Source organism: Suncus etruscus, chromosome 1 (genome assembly GCF_024139225.1).
Source record: "Suncus etruscus isolate mSunEtr1 chromosome 1, mSunEtr1.pri.cur, whole genome shotgun sequence".
In the NCBI taxonomy this organism is placed as follows: Eukaryota; Metazoa; Chordata; class Mammalia; order Eulipotyphla; family Soricidae; genus Suncus; species Suncus etruscus.
The window spans coordinates 126686059-126707219 of NC_064848.1; the positions used below are offsets into that span (position 1 = coordinate 126686059).

The window sequence follows — 21161 nt, forward strand, 5'->3', positions numbered from 1 at the left end:
CATACATTGCCTCTCCAGCAAAGGTCATTGCCCCCCTAAGAATGGTATGTAGAAACAAACATATTAAATCTACTCTACTATGGGTCTTCTTTATATCCTCTTCTATAAGGCAAATTTTAATGATATTCCCTAAGATATAAATGCATAAGATATATAAACCTATCTGAAGAAAGGGTAAATTGACTAATGCAAGTTTCAATGTAAATGAAAATCAAGACCAGATACAGTCACTCTACAAGTGCTTAGTGGTTAGATGAAAAATTGATATGTCTACACTATACTGATAGTCTCATTTATCTGAAACATGAACAAGAATAGAAGAAGTATGCAGCTAAATGTCTGAAGGATGCATGATTTTAATGATAAATATAAAACATAGCAGGCTAAATTGCATAAATGTATGCTAAACATCAGTTGACTTTTAAAATTTTATAATTGCTACATTTTCATCTTTTGTCTTTATTTCCCTTAGACTAAAATACAAATAGACTATTAGTAGGAGACAAAAAAAGACTCCACAAGCTAAACAATTATCATTACACAATTGATTTCATAATGTAGAGACAAAGTAAAATAGAAAGTCAACAAGTAAAATAAAGATGTCTGAAACATATAGATTAATATATGTTTCTAAAATTCCAAATGTCTTGGAAACCTCACAGCAGAAACACTCTTAAATTTTTAACAAAGTAACAATTACCTGAAAAAATATAAATTACATACATTAAAAATCATAGTATAATAGTTCTTTAAAATTTAACAATCAAATATTACATTTTAAAATATTTTCTATATCCAGAAAGCTATTATTACATCTTACTTTTTCAAATAAATTTCTGTTTGAATTGAATAGCACCACATTGATTATTGATCAAGTAGATTTTGACTTTTAACTTAGGTATAATACAAGATAGATATTTATATTCCCTCATATCAGTTGGTCACTGCACTCTGTTGTACTAAGAAAGGAAAGGCAACCAAGTGATACATCTGAAATGTAGTCAATATTTCACTAGCTTCACTAGAGCCCATGAATGCCCCAAAGGACTAATCAGTTGGTAAATCACCACACTGATTCTGTGACAGCTATGACAGAAATATATAAGGAACATTATTTTATGCTTTTAAAACACAGTCATATAAATAAATCCGTCACAACACTCAATTTGTAAAAATGGTACGACACTTTATAAAGTTCCAAATACCACCTTTAGAAACTGAAATAAGTCACAACCTCTTTGGGCTTCTCTTATCTATCTATCTATCTATCTATCTATCTATCTATCTATCTATCTATCTATCTATCTATCTATCAATCATCTATCTATCTATCTATCATCTATCTATCATCTATCTACCTACTTACCTATCCTTCTAGCTATCTATCTACCTACCTACCTACCAAAAATGACCTTTAAGACCTGAAATAAGTCACAATATTTTGGGGTCTTCTTTCTATCTATCTATCTATCTATCTATCTATCTATCTATCTATCTATCTATCTATCTATCTATCTATCTATCTATCTATCATCTATCTATCATCTATCTATCTGTCTATCTGGTTTGTTTTTAACCTATTAACAAAGAAAATTAGTCTCAAGCCATGAATTCTTCACTGGGTAGTGCTATAGAAGATGTTTTTTGGGAATCAGTCAAAGCATCAAAATTTATCTATTTCAAAGAAATCACCTCATCTCAAGCCAATCTCCTTGTATCTGAGTCAACAACATGACAAAGGGGATAAGCATTCCTTTAAGACATTTGCATTCATGGACAAAGGATAGGTACAAGTAGATAGGTACAGGTAAGATGTCTTCCATTTTATCATTCTTGAGCACCTAGATCTTGAAATGCATAGAAATGATTTTTCTGTTAGCTTTAAAGCACAATTAAAGCAGTGTATTTATTTCTTTTTTGTTTTGTTTTGTTTTGTTTTTGTGTCATAACCAGCAGTGTACAGGGCTTAGTCCTGGCTCTGTCCTCAGGGATTGTTCCTGAAAGGCTCAGGGAACCATACAGGGAAGGTGCCAGGAATTGATCCTGGATTGGCAATTTACAAGGCAAGCAACCTTCCCATTTTATTATCTCTTCATCTCACAGTATTGATTATTTCTAACTTAATTGGTTATTAGTGATTTCTAACATGCAATTATCTATTAATTTCACTGCCCAACAGTAAAATCATAATAAAAAAGTTATGAAAAGAAAATACCAGATTTGGTTTTAGAGTGCAAAAAACTGACTTAAACAATCATGTGAAGCTCCTAATAAGTCCTATATCACTGTTTCTCTGGAAAAATTCCAGGTTAGCAAGCCCTTATTATTAGCAAGCCCTCACCCTTATTTCTGTGTCTGAAGTGCTGCAATTAAGTTAAAAAGAAATAAGTGTGGTTACTAAAGTGGTGCTTTCTATTAAAACACTAAAAGCCCATACATGGGTGAGCAATAGGAACTGACTCTGTACTAATGCTTTTTGCAGGCAACTTAAGGACTGAAAAACACCTAAGGTAGAATTGGAGCTCTCATGAGACATCTGATACAAAGAAATCATACAGCTGCTCTCACAGGAGATGATGCTCTTGTCCTTTGCATGAGCTAAATATCACATGTTAACGAACTTCCTTAGTGTTTCTGTCAGAAAGTCCATTCAAGAAAATGTACACTGATGATAAATGCAAACATTCCAAATGTGGAACAGAAAGAACTACTCTCATGAATCAGGAGAATATCTGCCTAGTCAAACAAACAAACAAATAAAAAACAAAAAATACCTACAACTCAATATTGGATTCTAGTTGATAAAACTATATTCCCATTTTTTCCAAGGTAATTGTTTGCTGTCAACAGAGTGAGGACTAATCATTATCTGAATTTTATTAGTCTCCAATTTCTTTTTTGTTTTGTTTTGTTTTGTTTTGTTTTTGGGGGGCCTCACCCGTTTGATGCTCAGGGGTTACTCCTGGTTAAGAGCTCAGAAATTGCCCCTGGCTTGGGGGAACCATATGGGACGCCGGGGTATCCAAACGAGGTCCTTCCTTGGCTAGCGCTTGCAAGACAGACACCTTACCTCTAGAGCCACCTCACCGGCCCCAGTCTCCAATTTCTGAATATGTTCTGATACTTGGAACTTTCTCCTTTTTACACAAAACTAAACTCTCAGACTGGGTCTTCTACATTATGTTTGACCAGCTACTAATATTTTTTCTTCCACTCCCTACTTCATTCTCCCACCAGGGGTGATTGCCTCTCCTTGACACAAATTTTCATGTTAAACACTTTGAAAACATTTTTAAAAAAATAAGAAAAACATCTTTCTGTTAAACAAAAACATACCTCTATACGTTCCATATAATAAATATATACAGCACTCCTGAACAAAGAGCCAGGTTATTTGTTAAATATTTAAGGCTGTACATAAAAATTAAAGAAGAGAAAATAACCTAAAGTTTGGCACATAAACAAAAATAAGACTGACACCAACTCAAAAATTCTACTCTAAATAAGTTTATGAAAAATATTGATCCATTTAAGTGACACACTGCACATTATTAACATGTTAATGTAAAAATTTCAAAATTACTATAAGATAAAAATAAAATTATATGAAAGTATTTATGGCTCTATATAAGTATTTTCTATAACTTTTATGTGTTCCCAAAATAAATAATTTCTCAGTTATGTAGGAATAAAAAGTTCTATTATTACCAATATTTTATATAAATGAATTTCTTAATTTTTCCTCACTGCCCTTACATATAGGTTACCAATTACCAAAGTTCTGAAAATTTGTTATAGCCATATAAATTTTGAAACATAAATTATTTTCAGAATCAAAACAGTTTAATTTTCAATTTTTCTTATTAAACAGTTTCATTTTCAATCCCTATCTTTTCAGTGACTAACAAACTTCTCATTTAGGGAGGTGCTAATAAATGTTACAGAGCAGTGCTTGAGGCAAGGGATATATATGAACCTGATGCAATGTATATATTTAATTTTCTATGGTGCCAGGGATCAAACCATGGTATTTTCACACAAAATTTGTGCTCTACCACTGAGATCAGCTTGATAAGACATAGTAAATATCTATGAATCCAATCATTAAGGAAAGAAAATTCTGCTTTTGGTGCTGAAGACAGGAAATGATCCAGCGATGGGACTCAGCCCACTCTGTTCCTTACCCTCAAGGCCTCAATGACCAGGTCTCTGGCTTCCAGCTCCCCTTCCATCACACTCAGGAGCATACGAAGCTCTGGTTTACTGAGGGCATCCACATCAAATTCTTTTTTCTGCAAAATAAAAATTTAAAAACCATGAAAAGCAATTCCTAGGAACAATATATATATATATATCCCATATATATGACAACAGACCATATTCTCCCTGTGGCTCCTCTAATCTCAGAGCCAGGGCTCTGGACCTGTTCAGCTGTAGCTTGTATTGGCCACAATTTAGGAGGAAGTCATGTCCTCCAAGATGAATTTCCATCTCTGACATCTTCCCTCCAAGGAAGAACAATTTTTCCAGCCTACAGCACACCTGGATTCAGAATCTCTTCAAATTATGTGCCATCATTCTAAAGTCCCTGGAGTTTGTATCAAAACAAGTTCAGGATATGTTGGGGAGAGAATGTGGGGGAAGCAAGGCAAAGAAGAATGACTTCCTAGAAGGGCCCCACCATAGAGGCTCCAGGGAGAGTGTTCTAAATTCCAGGACCTCCAGTAATAAAAGGTCATGTTTATAGAGCAGCACTGCAAAGGCCACCAGCTGACAGTTTACAGTCAAATCTGGCCCACAGATGTGTTTCTTAGGCCACAAAGTCTTTTTGTTTTTAATTTATACAGCACTGCAGATGTCGGTCTGGACATTCTACATTATGTCTGATCATGAATCAGAAAATATCTGCCTAGCAAATAAAGCAACACCAAGCAACAAAGGGATAAAGAGTCCAAATAACACTAAATTCTAAGGAGGTCACATTGAATCACTGACCTAGTTATTCAAGATTTGCAGGAGAAGCCCCTGATTCTCTTGGGAATCATTTGGTAGGTACCCACGAAAATAAAAAAAAAAAATTCAGATGACTGGATAATCCTAGATTCACAATCCCACAGAGCACTGATCTGGAGAACCAAGGAACAGTTGACACTTTAGAACATGTTTATACTTATGTTACCATCCCTAACACACACACACACACACACACACACACACAAACACACACACACACATGCATGCACGCATTCAAGGTGCGCATACAAAGGAGTTTGTACTTTTTAATGATCTGCCTATTCATAAACTTTTAGTCATCTGCATGTATCATCTGGTGAGTCTGGAATTCCTGCTATGTGGGTGTCACTTTTCTATGCAGGCCCCTGTAGGTTCTTGCCATTCTGAAATTAAGCTTAGAAGATAATCAAGGAATCAAACCTATACACCTATACATCAAATCTTTACATGTCTCCTCCCCTTCTCCTGAACACAGAGTTGACTGTCTAAGATTAAGAATGCAAAATGTACCAATCAAAGGCTTGAAGCTTGCACTATGGAAAATCCCTCCCTAGAAGAAGACATTTTTTTGGCTGTGACTGGATCAGGATGGATGTAACCTCTTAAGAACTTCTGTTCTTGCATTCCAACAAAGGGTTTCAAATAGATTTTTGGCAACCATGCTGTTGATTGCTAAATGTAATAGCCTGATCATGACACTGTTTAAAAACAAACAAACAAACAAACAAAAAACACCTCTTTTCTTAAGGACAATAAAGACTTGACTAAAAAGAGCTGGTCAATGGTGACACTGAAATAGAAATGATTGGACCTTTTCTTAATTACTAAACAAAATAACATGTTCCCAGTGATGGTACTGCATCATTGTTTATACATATAACAACTGATTATAAAAGTTCACTATGTGTTTCTTAATGTTCTTATGAATATTAACCACATCATACACCTACATAAGTATGCATTTTTTCCTAAATGTGCATGTATTTATAACACCCTAAATCTACTCAGCACAAATTCAGACCCAGACCCCTATTGCTTTCTGAAGCTTGCCTTCAGTCTATGCTGATCTGACTATCTTTCTATATTATACAGTCTTCTTGTAGCTCAAAACCTTTTTTAATCAATTGTTCCTGTGATTTGGAGGTGAATATGAAGTTACACGATGTGACTCTTCTACCAGTTACGTGGAGTCACTGCTGCCTGGTCCCATTGGGCCATAAATCTTTACCCTCTGCTTTTCCAGACCTTGTCCTGATGAGTACAACCAAACTGACACTTGAGATTCCACAGATATGTACTTGTTTCTTATACTTTGAAACCAACTCTGCCCTCTTCACAATAACTTTATCATAAGAGTATAAAGAGGTTCAGTTAATATTTACAACAGTGAATCCACAGCCTATTTACCTTTACAACACACACATTGTTGCTCCCCTGGGTAGAGCAATTGATAAGTCAGATCACCAGCAAAGGGAAGATGACACACATTCACTTCCAACAGCTTCAGAACACCCAAACTCAAAGTCAGCCTTTAGGGGCATGCTAAAATATTTCTCATTCAAAGAGCAAATCTAATAGGTAAGATAAAATCATCTCTATTTTATACTTGAAAAATCCACAATGCAGTGAAGTCAGATCAATGTGTCCAGATCAAGTAATTAGGACTGGTTGAAGTTTCACTAAGTACTTGCCTTATCAGTGGCTTAATTGCCCAATACTAATAATTCTACATAAGAGAACAATGTAATTTTATCAATACAACAAAAGGAACTAGTTTAGCGTCTATGTACTTGTTCTATAACTAACCTTACAGTGCCATGAAAGTATATGCAGGGGAAACATTCCATAAGTGATTCTAGGGGCTTTCAAACAGATATAATCAGAACTGGTCACTTCTCAATTCCACAGAAGCTTTCTAAAAGGAGATAATAGTTTAAAGAGAAACAGACCAGAGCTAGGTTGGTTCTCCAAAGATTTTGAAATAATGTCCCCATTAAAATTCTTTCGTTGCACATTTATGACCTTGAGCAGTTAACATGGAATGAGAGTCTGAAGTAGTAGAAGAAAAGAAAAACTGTGACTTATAAAAAGTATATATATTTATGTTCCTTATGATGAGCCTAGCAGCCAGAAGAATCAACCTTGAACAAAACAAGGGTTGGATTTTTTAGTTTTATATCCATAGCTCTGGAGAGAGGAGAGATTGAATTAGTTTCCAATAGTCAGTAATTTGCATATAATTATAACTAAACAATGAAGCCTCCATAAACACCCAAAAGGATAGGATTTGGCGAGCTTCCAGACTGGTGAACATGTTGAGGTACCGGTGGAATGTATGCTATCTTTGGTATATAGTATCAAAATTGAATTGTAGGACACCCACAACTAATATTCATAAAAATGCCTCCTACATGATGGGAAACTATCTTTTCCACATTAAAAATTAGGGACAAGTAACAAAATAAAATAACTAGGACATAAAAAGTCAAAAATGATGGGCAGTTCCTTGCTGTGAAGGTCAGTTTAGACTTGTTTCCCGTAAAAAGAAAAATCCAATGTGGAGTTAACCCTGAGTTATTTGGGTCCACTTATACAGGATTTTTGATCCCTATCTATAAGTTACACAGAAATTTAAACATTCAAAGATGCAAATGTCAGCTAAGATGTCTAATTCATAGACAAGAAACTCCAAACATAAAGAGTTCTTTTTAAAATATATTAAGATTTCAGGCTGAAGTTATAGCACAGCGGCATTTGCCTTGTACTTGGCTGACCCAGGATGGACCTGGGTTCAATCCCTGGTGTCTCATATGATCTCCAAGCCAGGAGTGATTTCTGAGCGCATAGCAAGGAGTAACCCCTGAGCATCACTGGGTATGGCCCCAAAATATATTAAAATATATCTTAATATTTGCTCAGATTTTGCTCTCAACTATATTCATCAAATTAAGTCCTAGTGTTGTTTGTTCTCAAGTTCAAATATACATAGCTATAGAGCCCTTATTAAGACTGCTGGTCTTCTAACCTGGAATTTGAAGCTTAAGTCTGAAGTGAAATCACAATTTTATCTTCTACTAATTGCTGCAGGTAGTTGGTGGTTCAAGGATTACATGGAGAAGCATGTCAGTAACTTCTAAGTCCCTTGACTTAGAAACAAAATATCTTAAGTCCCTTTATTTAGGTATAACTTACACACAAAATCCTATTTCTCCTAAATTTGTAAAATTCTAACATGTATACCAGAATGTTCTTGTAAAGACTAACTAAGATCATACAAATAAGTGTTGAATAAAGTTGGGTTATTATTATTATTGAAGCTGAAAGTACCCAGATGTTGTATGCAGGGAGAAATGGGATATTGGCTCTGAGCCTACTTCTTTGAAAAGCCACCAGCACAAGTCCAATAAATTCTGTTTATTGATTATGATGAAAGACTCTTTTATCCTAGTTTTATCCACTGAGGTGAGAAAATAGGCTGCAGTTCTGATATGCATTTGAGGGTAATGTTTTATTAATGCTGTTGCTGGTTGTTCTAAAGATTTTAATTAATTGCAAATTTTATTGCCCTTGTTTCTCCGAAGCTTCATAAGCAGAACACTCCATTTTGAAAACTAATAAATTATGAAAGACATTACCAAGATTCTAATTCACATTAGAGCCAGGAGAGCTTGCCCTGGTTCAATCATCATCAACATCACAAGTGACCTGCAACCAACATTTCTGGTTTTTTATAGATCACCATCCATAAAAGAGGAGCTTCATTTAAAAAAAATAATAAAACTTAATATAAAGATCTTTGCTAAAGCATAAAATTTTTTTCACATGATGTCTTAACAAATCACAATACAAGAAGTAGTATGTTGTTTATAATACAGTTTATCTGTCTGTCCCTCTCTTCTCTACTCGTAAACTAGCCTCCTCACCAAAAATATTATTTACTGGTCTTCAAAATAAAAAATATTATATTCTTTTTTATTTATTTTTTTGCTTTTTGGGTCATATCAGCAGTGCTCAGAGATTACTTCTGGCTCCATGCTCAGAAATCGCTCCTGACAGGCTCGGGGGACATACGGGATGCCGGGGATTTGAACCACCATCCTTCAGCATGCAAGGAAAACGCCTTACCTCTATGCTATCTCTCCGGCATCCATATTATATTTTGATTTATTCACCAACACTTATGTTCCCATATCCTATTTTGGCAAACCAAGGTTTTTTTTTAACCAAGATTTTAAATCAAAATTAGAGGTCTGAAAGATGGTGTTAGAATAGTCTTTGCTTGTAGCAGTGCTGAGTCTTATACTTGGCTCCTCATGGTCCTTTGAGTATCACCAGGTGCAATCCTGAAGCACTGATCCCTCCAAAAACATGAATCAAGAACTAAGATATGTTACAGGCTTTAAGACTCAAATTTAAAAAAAAAAATAACAAAGTGTTTAGGTATTTTTAGGGGTGAAATGAATCCCCAAATAAAAAATTTTAATTAAAAGCTTGTACTGGTTTTTCTTTATATAACTTGCTTCACAGATGGTACAAAAGTACTTAGATCTAGACAAACTAACTGCTGGGTTCATAGAGATAGTACAGATGGTGGGGTGATTGTCTTGCATTCAAGTAAACTGGGTTCAATCATAGCACCTCATATGGTCCCCAGAGAGCCTAAAGAGTGATCTTTGAGCACAGAACCAGGAGCAAATCCTGAGCACTGATGGTGTGCCACACACACACACACACAAAATAATTATTGTTAAAGTCCCTTGACTTAGAAACAAAATATCTTAAGTCCCTTTATTTAGGTATAACTGACACACAAAATCCTAGATATATCTAGATATATTTATTGTATTCAATTTGATCATTGTTTGAAGATAAACCCTTAAAATCAGTTCTACAACCTATGCAATAAGTCCTCACCTATATAAATTTTCTTTATTATTTTGCAAATGAATCTTAAAATATTTTAAAAGACTAATTGATGGTCCAATTTTCAGAATAGTGTATTGGATGGGGTGATTGCCTTGCATGCAGCTAACCTGGATTCAATCCTCTCAAGTCCCACTTAGAAGTGATCTCTGAGCACAGAGACTGGAATATACCCTGAGCACCACTGGGTGTGCCTCCACCCTGGCAAAAAATTAAAATACCATTAGGGCATTTTGGAAACCCTCTTCCTAAAACTCAAAGTGAACATGTTCACAGATTAAGCTTTCTTATATATGATTTGCTTCCCCTAAATAACAAAGAAAAATCCAGATTTTATTTTCTGTGATGGCAGTGCACTAAAAATACCCTAATATGTTTCAACTCCAAATATACCACTACTTGTCATATTTGATGTTTGCCAGGAAAGTACTCCAGGAAAAGCAATTCTTAACAACTCACTTTTAAAAATCTGGCAGAGGCATCTTAAACCAGTCTGCTCTTCCACAAGCAAGTGCACCTTCTTTGGGACATACACATATAGAAAGAGGCGACACATCCCCAGATGATATTGGCTAGTACAGTAGTTTTCAGTGGTTCTGGATTCCTTTGGGTGGAATGGAGAGGATACATTATATGAATTTTCCCCTAGACTTTCTCATATCAGTTGAGAGAAAAAGAGAAGACAAATAAAACTTGGCAGATTGCCAGAACTAAATATAGGTGAATACCAATTTTTTCCATGTAAAAAAGTATCTAAAATACTGGGTCTATATAAGAAAATCAATGTAGGTAGACCTAGCTATCAAGATGAAAAACACTTACAAATTTTCAAAAAAATCAGAGAGGACTGGGAAAATGGCTCAAAGGGGCAAAATATATTTTTCATACTCGAGAGCCTTGAGTTTTATCCCCAAAACTACATGAACACTCCCAAACTCCCTAACCCCCCAAATTAAAAAAGTCAGTATTTTGGGGGTTGCAAAAAATGGCTTCTAAGAGATTTATCAAGACAAAGGGGCCTTCTCAGATCTTTGCACAAACAAATAAATCAGAGTAAAACTCCAGTGAACCAACTCTGTAACTCTGGTTACTTCCACAAATACCAAGTGCTTTTCCAGTTTCAAATCTAGCAGGATGTGCTCATACTTGATCAATGAATTTACCATATGCGTGGGGATGGAGAGTTGACTAAGAAAGCAGATGATGGCATGGAAGAATATTTCACTTGTTGCATCTCAGATTCTTAGATTTCTCAGATTCAATGAAAAGAAAATGTTGAACTAAATTTCTAAATTAATTAATTTTTCAGGCCCCAAATTTTTACATTTACATACCATCAGAAGCAACTGGATCCAATGGTCTTGAGGAAATTTAGGTCATTTCCTAAGAACTTTGGGAGGAAATTGGTTTAGCCTCCTTGCTAAGAAGTTGCAGAAATGTGAAAATGTGCTTTCCTCCAACTCTAATATTGTATGCTAATAATTGACAATGAGACTAGAATTATCTATGTAAGCAAAACATGCTTTGGGGACAAATACGAAAGGTTTCTGAAGAAGGAAAAATCAATGAAACTCATCTTAAAATTTCAAGGAGAAAATAAAAACTTACCATTGATAGAGAAAACTAAATCCACGTTCTAAGATATGCATAACATTTGGAATATTAGGAGAATGAGAATTTAGATTACTATTCGATTATCTAATGTTCTATGATACTTTGAGATTATTTATTCTGGTCTCTGGAGGAAAGTGTTGTCTTGACAATGTTTGCAATCCTTTAAGTTGTTCTTCAAAGGACACTTCTGAAAAGTGGGGGTAGGAAAGAGTATATTTTCTGTCATAGAGGCAGGCTTGAGGGGTGCAAGAAATGGGAGGGAAACTAGAGGACTGCTGTTAGGGAAAAAACACCGGTAAAGGGAAGGGTGTTAAAACATTAAGTGCTACTAAACTATTAACAACTTTTACCTCTGTATCTCATGGCCGGTGATTTAATGAAAAAGAATTCCACTTTTCTTTCGGAAGTAGATCAAATTCTACTCTCACATCTCTTTCCAATCTCCAGAAATCTCCCCACTTCTCAATTCAGAGATTGTTTTACTACAACATTTGGCAATGTATTATGTCCTGCCTTGGATACTTCCTCATTGTTTTATACTTGCGTATCTCTGTTTAAGTTCTCTATTTTCTCAGACATCAGGACAACAAAAGTATTATATCTTGCATGATTTTCCCTAATATATTTGTGATACACAGTAATGTTATAAATGTTTATTTCATTTATTATTACACAAATTGATATAGAGACAATACACTGGTCCAAGAGATAATGTTTTGTCCCTACACAATTAATTAGAGTCACCTAAACTAGGGCAACTGGTGTCTCTTTAAAGCAATATATCAAGAGGCTGGAAATATAGAACATCAAACCTTTCAAGAGTCACCTAGGGTTCAGTCCTCAGATCACTGGCAGGAGTAACACCAGAACACAGAGCCAGGAATAACCCTCAAAGGTAGGAAGGGAGGGAAGGAGGGAAGAAAGAAGGAAGTGTTTGCACTTTAACCATGTACCTCAAATCAAAATCTAAAAATCAAATCTAAAAAATTATCAATCTAAAAAAAAAGAAATCTAGTAATAGATATAACCACTACAATGTAAAACAAAAATTAAAATAAAAGCAGCAAGCATTCAGGCATGGACAGTTATTCCCAGTAATTAAGTTCAGCTATGTCCCTTCTCTTTCTTTCTCTTCTGTCTCCATATATTTCTGAGAAAATAAGGTCCCATTTCAGATAAAACAATGCCAATTTCCATCTAATTCAGCTTTTCAATGACACATTCACCCTACATAAGACATAGACCATCTCCACATGCGAGCTGACAACCAGACTTTTAAGAAGTTTATGATGCACTGAAGAATATCTCAGTTATCTGTAGGTGGCAAATATCAGCATAATGATTATCAATGAAGAGGCTGAGACATGGATGGCTAAACCTGTATTCTTCCAGTCATAAAGTTCTTTTGGGAAGAATAAAGGTCTTTGGAAATGTTTCCTCTTCAAAGAAACAGAAAATGTCAGAATCAAATCACTTTGCAAACAAGTAATTCCAGAATACAATGTTAACTTGTCTATATTGCTTTTATTAAAATTACCTTTAAAATTGATATTAAACTTATATTATTTACTAACAGTTTATTCTGGCAGCAATTCCCCCCCTAATAGTAGACTTAAAAAATAATTAATTGGGGGCTGAAGAGATAGTACAGTTTGCCTTGCATGCAGCCAATTCTGGAGGATGGTGGTTCGAATCCCGGCATCCCATATGGTCCCCAGAGCCTGCCAGGAATGATTTCTGAGCTCAGAGCCAGAAGTAACCCCTAAGCAACTCCAGGTGGGATCCAAAAACCAAAACAAACAAACAAACAAATTAATTAAATAAAATTAGAATTGGGAGGGTAGTGGGGGATGAATTGGCCACACTCGGTGAGGGTCATGGACTAAACCCCGCCAGATCTATGCTCCAGTTTCATTCACATTATGTAGGGGACCAAATCCAAGCTTAAAATAACAATTTCTGGGGCCGGAGAGATAGCATGGAAGTAAGGCATTTGCCTTGCATGCAGAAAGACAGTGGTTCAAATCCGGCATCCCATATGGTCCCCCGAGCCTACCAGGAGTGATTTCTGAGTGTAGAGCCAGGAGTAACCCCTGAGTACTGCCAGGTTTGACCCCAAAACAAACAAAAATAATAATTTCTACATTTTGTGCATAGGATTTATAATGTGATCACTCTTTATAATGATATTACAACGGATTAAACTACAAAAAAATTAATATTGCTGTCAATGCCATTAACATCATCAAAAACAACCCAACCAATATCCACTATTTTTTTATAAAATCAAATTTTCTTTTTGATGTTATTTTAGTCCTCCAAAGGAAGGTCAGTTGAGGAAACCACCAGAGCATTCAAACAAAGTCTTTGTTTGCTTTTTATTCTTTTGGTTTTGGGGCCAAATAAAATAATTCTTAGGGTTACTCCTGACTTTATGATTAGGAATTACTACTGGAGGGCTTAGGGGACAATATATAATTTGGCTATCAAATCAAGATCAGCTGTGTTCAAGGTAAATACCCTACCCATTGTACTATTATTCTGGCCCCACAGATAAAGTCTTTTAAAGACTCAGAATGTTTAGGTGGTAGACCATGCGAGGGTAGATATGGAAGAAGATGTTCTATCCTTCCTAAATTAATTTTTGGGAGGAGGAAGGGAGTTTGGAATCCATAGTTGGCACTATTCGGGAATATCAAGGCCTAAATTATCACACAAAAGAAAAAAATCTTACCTCCAGTACTATCTCTCTGGCCCTTCTTATGAATATTTATTTTTGGTTTTTTTGGGGGGAGGGGGTGTCACACCTGGTGGTGCTCAGGGGATACTTCTGGCTCTGCACTCAGAAATCACTCCTGGCAGGCTCAGGGGAACGATATTGGTTGCTGGGGATTGGACCACTGACTGTCCTGTGTTGGCCACATGCAAGACAAACACCCTACCACTGTGCTATCTCTCAGGCCCCTTCTTATGAATATTTAAGTTGAATTTTAGTCCCACATTTGTTTTTGTTTGTTTTTTTTTGGCCCACACCCAGTGGTGCTCAGGGGTTACTCCTGGCTGTCTGCTCAGAAATAGCTCCTGGCAGGCACGGGGGACCATATGGGACACTGGGATTCGAACCAACCACCTTTGGTCCTGCATTGGCTGCTTGCAAGACAAATGCCGCTGTCCTATCTCTCTGGGCCCAGTCCCTCATTTCTAATTATTTTCCTCAATGACAAATCATTGTCTAACTTCCTTGTTCTCATTAAATATAATTCTTTTATCCCATTATCTTATTTCCAAACGTCCTTACATTTCTCTCAGCCTTCTTTTAATCATCCCCTCCTCCATATGGCAGCATGAGATTTAACCTTGACTCTCTTATTGGTAAAATTTAGGATGGGAGAGGAACCATTACCATTCCACCTACATCCCAGCCTTAATTATGACTTCTTTTTTTTTTTTTTTTTTGGTTTTTGGGCCACACCCGGCGGTGCTCAGGGGTTACTCCTGGCTGTCTGCTCAGAAATAGCTCCTGGCAGGCACGGGGGACCATATGGGACACCGGGATTCGAACCAACCACCTTTGGTCCTGGATCGGCTGTTTGCAAGGCAAACGCCGCTGTGCTATATCTCCGGGCCCCTTAATTATGACTTCTAAGAGAAAAAGAAATATAAAGGGAAAACTAATAATGCTGGAATTCGAAATTTGAAATGTCAACATTTTGGTAAGTATATGAAATAGTACAGAGAATAGTCAGCTGGAAAAGGCACAACATAAAAATAAAAATTATAAAAGAAATAAGGTCCTCATTGATTGTGTCAATTATCTCAAAGCAAAGGTTATTCATTTAAATGCATCTAATAACACAGAGAGTACATTCTCCAACTAGCCATTATCATTAAGATTCATGGCAGCCTTTTGGTAAGTGTTTCATTACCTTTTCCAACAGATCTTGGTCAAGTCCTACCATGAACCCAAAACTATGCTAAATTCCCTCTGCTTTCTTTTACAAAGCACACCTGCACATCTCCTAGAAAGCTAACTATCAGCAACTGCCTGCTGTCATTGAGAGCAAGAGCAGATATTTGCAAGAGGCTGACGAAATACCAAGTCTGTGAAACATTTTCTCACCTCCCAAAATTACAGGAAGCGCAAGAAAATAGACCCAACTAATCTAGCTAGGCATGGATTCAATCACAGAGGACAGATGTTTTTCTCTCAACAAAACTGCTCTTGTGAGAAATATAACAACAACCATACCAACAATAATAAAGTCCCCCCTCAAAAAAATGTGCAAACAGAAATATACAACCTATAGTTTAAGAGGAAAAGAGGAGTGAAAGTGTTACCTGGAAGCAGAGTCGAATCTTTTGAATATATTTTAGTTCTATTTCTTCAAATTCTAAACATTTTTAAAGCGCATAGTTAAAAATGAAATACTAATTTATGTTTATGTAGCCCAGAGCAGGCACAACTCCTAGGAAATAGCCAGGTTTACACACCTACCTCTCCAATCTCCCTAAATCTCCCAATCTCCCCAATAGGTCACCTTTACATCACCAGAACCTAGAATAATGCCTTCCTTTGGCGGAAAATTTCCCATCTTTCCAGAACTTTCCATAGGAGTCCCCTCCATGACTCTTCCCTGCCCCCTCCTCAAGGTTCTACATAATATCTGTTCCTCTCATGAAGCACAAAACTTCTCTAATAAGACTCCATGTGCATCTGGATTTCTATCACTGAAATGCTCTGATTCAGGCAGGCAAAGATGGTGCTTATGGTACTTCTATTTGGGGAAGGATATAGTAATGTTTGGCAAGTCTAGATTGTTCTCTAGTTAAAATTTATGCTCAAGAGACAGTACAGAGGCAGCAACAATTGTACGGGGATTAGATACTTGCTTTGAAGGTAGCTGACCCAGGTCTGATCTGCGAGATCCCATATAGTTCCCCGAGCATTTCTAGGAGTTATTCCTAAGTGCACAGCAGAAATAACCCCTGAGCATCAGTAGGGTGCCCCCCCCAAATGATGCTGTGGAACTTTTATTATTTCATAGCCCCATATATAAGACCATGATTGTATGGCTAAGAGGATTTGGTCAAATTAGCCGAGAATGTTCTTTTTATTGGGCTTATGTTTCATATTGTCACCTGGAGACAAAAATTTCAAGATGCAGTTATTCATTTCTTTCAATATCATCCTGGTCCATTTAAATAAAATCTGTTTTTTCCCCTTATCCCTATATAACACTATTTCTTTCCGCATTCTGCAGAAAGAATAAGACTGCTGAGCAGCTTCCCAACTATAGCTCCAAAAAGATCCCTCTTTTTCCTTAACTCTAATTTCTTCAGCGATGTTAAAAATCAAGATGATATCTGTCTTCCATACTGCCTTATTCATTAGGAGCTATTTTCAGTTGAAATAGCAGTAAGCCTATAAAAGTCATCACATTTGGCTAACACACTGAAAATAAACCAGGTATCTGGCATGGTTCACAGCCAGACTATTAATACAATCCTACTGAATAGCAGAACTGTTACCCAGCTTTACACTAGCGATGTTTTCTGGATTCAAACAGCTTCAGAATTGGGATTTTGACAAACTAAATTTAAAACACTCCACTGAAAAACTCATATTAGGCTGAAAACTATAAATTAAACTTGTTTCTAAGCAACAATCTAAATAGTTAAAACTTAGTGGAAACACTCACTTTCAAAAATAGCCTACAGCTTTAATTCCTCCATTGGCTCATTTCTGTCAAATGTACGGTACATGCGAAAATGCATACAATGTAAACCAATCTGAAATGCTGCTAACTTCTTTAATGCAAATAAGAACTACATTAAAAAGTGCTCATTTGCCATACACCCAAAATGCATTAAAATAGCTTTAATTTTTTCCCCTTTAGCTAAGAAGCGCCTGGGACAAATATCAATCCCCACACTGGCTTTTCTTTCATTTAAAAATAGGTCTATAAGCCAAATGATTGATAGAAAAAGATCAAACCTTATTAAGCGAAAAGCAAAATAAAATACGGAGTCATTTTACTAACAGTCATTAGTCAAATTGATAGATTTCAAACTTCTCAACCTTTCTCCACAGAACTCAAACGGATTCCAAAGAAATAACAAAGGAGTTTCACTTTCACGGATTTCCTTCCAAGGCTATTTCCAACGAGGAACGATGAAACAATCAAATCCCCTCCTATATGCACTGAAAAACCAGACACCTAAACATTTCCAACAGCAGAAAGGGGGCACTGGCCTTATTAATACGTGTGTGTGTGTGTGTGTGTGTGTGTGTGTGTGTGTGTGTGTGTGTGTGTGTCTGGTGTTCAAGATTCTTAAGGTTCTGTTTACAATCCAACCAAATAAAACTATTTAGATGGAAACAAAGAGGTTATTTGCCCTTGTGTCAGTGATGAAGATGGGGTAGAAAGATGTCCAGTCTATCTACTGAAAACACACACACACACACACACACACACACACACACACACACTTTGCACTTCTTTCCCCACTTCCCTTTTCCATCTCTAGGACCTGAAAGGTACCCTGTGATCTCATTTTCCCAGAGAAGGGGAAGGTTGTCCAAATAACCAGTTTCCTCTTAGCGCCTCTGAGTGGAGATTCATGTAATTGAATAGATTCCAAGTGAAAGGCTTTATAAGAAAGTTCACTTTTTCCCTTCCCCGTTGCAAACAATGAATGATCAATTTTCCTCTAAGTCTCAAGTCAAAACTTGCCTGCTTCACCAATGGCCACCAGCAATGATCCTTCTCACTTTCCCTGCCCCTAACATATCTGCTCTCTCTCTCCCTCTCCAAAACAGCCTGGACAGAAGGATGAGAGAGAGAGAGGAGATGGGACGAGGAACCCTAATCTGGCTTGCACCCGCGCCGCCTGCGGGGGTGCCCCCCTCTTAGCTCCCTCCATCCCACCAGCGATGCAGGGAGCGAGCAGCGGGAACGCGGGGGGCGCTCCAGGAGCCCCGTGTCTCTGCAGCTCCCTCCGGACACCTATTCACACCCCAGCAAACCTGTCTCCACTCCCGGGAGTCAGGTGCGAATCTAGACCGCCTGCCTGGTAGAGGGGAGCCACGGGACACTCGGAGGGTCGCAGTGGACACCAGGGAAGGATGAGAAGCAGCTCCCGGGGGGCTGCTGGACCCCTGCGGAGAACAATGAGTGGAAAACGGGGACTGAACCCCCACGAAACACACACACACACACACACACACACACACACACACACACACACATTTAGCCTAGCTTCTCCCATGTAGGTTACAAGGTCTAACCTTCTCTTGGCCTCCCCCTAAATGATGGGTACCAGCAGCGGGAGCACCACCGGCGGCGCTCTCCGAGGGGCCTCGTACACGCCAGGCACAAGCACAAGCACACGCACACACACATGCACACACATGTGCAAGCGCGCGCACACGCATGATGCGCATGCATCCCCACACCTGCTAAGAGCGGACCCACCTCTCCGGTGCCTCTTCCCCGGGACACCCCGGGAGGCTCCGGGCAGCCAAAAACGGGCGTCCACGGCCACGCGCGGCGCGATAAGGCGAACAATAAGGGGGTCAAGTTCGCCTGGAAAACACCCCGAAGCCTACCCCGGGGTGCGGGAGGCAAAGCCCACCGCCACGGGGGGAGATGGGGGAGTCCCAGAAGGCGCGATCGGAAGCGGGGCTGCAGCCTGCGAGCTCCAGGAGAGACAGAGAGAGAGCCAAGCCGAGTCTCCGGGTGTCCCCGCGGGGATCTCGATCTCCCCGCTTCCCATACCCCGCGGCACCCCTTCACCCGAAGGAAGGACCCTCCCCGAGGTGAGCACCCGCTGAGGAGCTCACCCGCTCCCGATTCCTCCGGGCACCCCTCGTCCGCCCGCCCGCGCCCGGGGACCCCGCGTTCTGCTTACCGCGGGCTCCGCCGGGGCCCCCGCCGCGTCCTCCGGGGCGCACGACAAGTCGGGCTCGCGGCTCGCTCCGTCCGTCGCCATCTTCCCGCTCCGGAGGACCCGATCGCGAGCCCGGGGGGCGCGGGAGGCGCGGAAGGCGCAGAAGACGCAGAAGGTGCAGAAGGCGCGGCGCTCGGAGACTCGGGCGCTCCGCTCCCAGCCCGGCCGCCAGCGCCGCGCTCCAGCCGCCCCCGCCCCGCCTGGAGCCCAGGATGCCTTAACCCGCAGCGCGCCGGGACCCGCCGCTCCGCTCCGCCCCGCCTCCGCCCCGCCCCGCTGCCCGCTCGCTCCCACTGGCGACGGGGCGCAGGGGCCCAAGTGGGCAGCGCGCCCCGGGGCTTCCGAGTCTGCGGGAGACGAGGAAGGAAAGGGGCCCACGAGCCGGGCCAGCCAGCGCTCAAAATCCCCGGGCCCGAGGTGCCAGCTCCGGAGGGCTTCGAGGGGACTCAGGCCTGAATGTGAAGTCTCGGGAGCACCCACAAAGCTGTCATTCGGGCCCTCCGTCCTCCCGCGGCGGGGAGTCACGCGTGCTCCCGGTCCCCCCTTTGTGTGTGCGTGTTAGTGTTGTTGATTGCGAGGTTGTCGCCCGCGATTTTGTTCCTTCCACTCGCGGGTTTTGTTTCCTTAGCTTCTTCCCCAGCCGGCTCCCCCAACCATCCATTTCCTGATAGCTTAGCTCAAACCCTCTCCAGATCAGAGCTTCTCCTGGGTGTTATTTTGTTCTCTAAAGCACCCCCCACCCCATCCCCAAATCTTTCTGAAGGGCTAATGCAGAAGTATCAAGTGCCAGAAAGGATTCTCTCTCTCTCTCTCTCTCTCTCTCTCTCTCTCTCTCTCTCTCTCTCTCTCTCTCTCTCTCTCTCTCTCTCTCTCTCTCTCTCTCTAATTGATTCTATGGGAATTCAAAGTCTCAAAGGTATTTCATGAGATGAATGCATTAGTTCCCAACTTTTAATTTTTCTTCTCCCACACCTGACCGAATTACCATCATTTCCTGCCAATTCCCAAGAAGTGAAAAATCTATCACCTTATCAAGATATCAAGAGCGTCTGGTACAGACCTTCCCAAAATATCCAGAGCACTGAGAAGTCATGAAAGCACAAAATCAAATGGAAGCATTCAACGATGTCTCCAAGAAATGGAATCAAACCTCAAAGGCTGAACTTGAATATCTGGAAGATGAATAAATGACTAGATTGTCCTGTCTAGGAGCTCTAGATCAAAGCTCACTTTTTATTTAATGAAAGGTTTGGGCAATCTGATTGCTTCACTTTCCAAATTGGATTTAAATATGACACAAACCAGAGCAGGAAAAATCTTTTCTGCAAAGACTTTGAAAGAGTTTGATTAATAAATTGTTTAAAAAAAGAAGTCGCGAGAAAGTGGTCTACAATACCAAAGATGTCTACATCAAGAAAGAACTTTCTCCTAAAACCCTGGGTTTAAGTCAAAGATTGTGGGTTTACCAATTACCTTCCTTCTTCATTAAATATGTAAACAGGTGCTTATTTATTGTTGTTGTTGTTTTTTACTTTACTGCATTTCTGACTTTACACCATTACTCCCTTTCTCAGGCCTGTGGCTTCCATCATTGTTCATTCCACTGCTTCTGCTTTGAAATTGTTCAAAACTTCAGAATGGAAACAAGAAGCATTCTCTGT

At 39.1% G+C, this 21161-nt stretch overlaps 1 protein-coding gene across 2 annotated transcripts in view; it reads right to left on the reverse strand.

Annotated features, from left to right (window-relative positions):
- The window catches only part of CTTNBP2 (cortactin binding protein 2), a 197019-nt gene extending 177415 nt beyond the window's left edge, over positions 1–19604 (reverse strand). For both annotated transcript variants that reach the window (XM_049771025.1, XM_049771028.1), the window contains exons 1-2: positions 19462–19604; positions 4185–4292 (exon numbers count right to left, since the gene is read on the reverse strand). In XM_049771025.1, coding sequence (XP_049626982.1) covers positions 4185–4292; positions 19462–19542 — 189 coding nt within the window. In that variant the 5' untranslated portion in view covers positions 19543–19604. The remainder of the gene's footprint in view (positions 1–4184; positions 4293–19461) is intronic.
- Positions 19605–21161: the final 1557 nt, after the last annotated feature.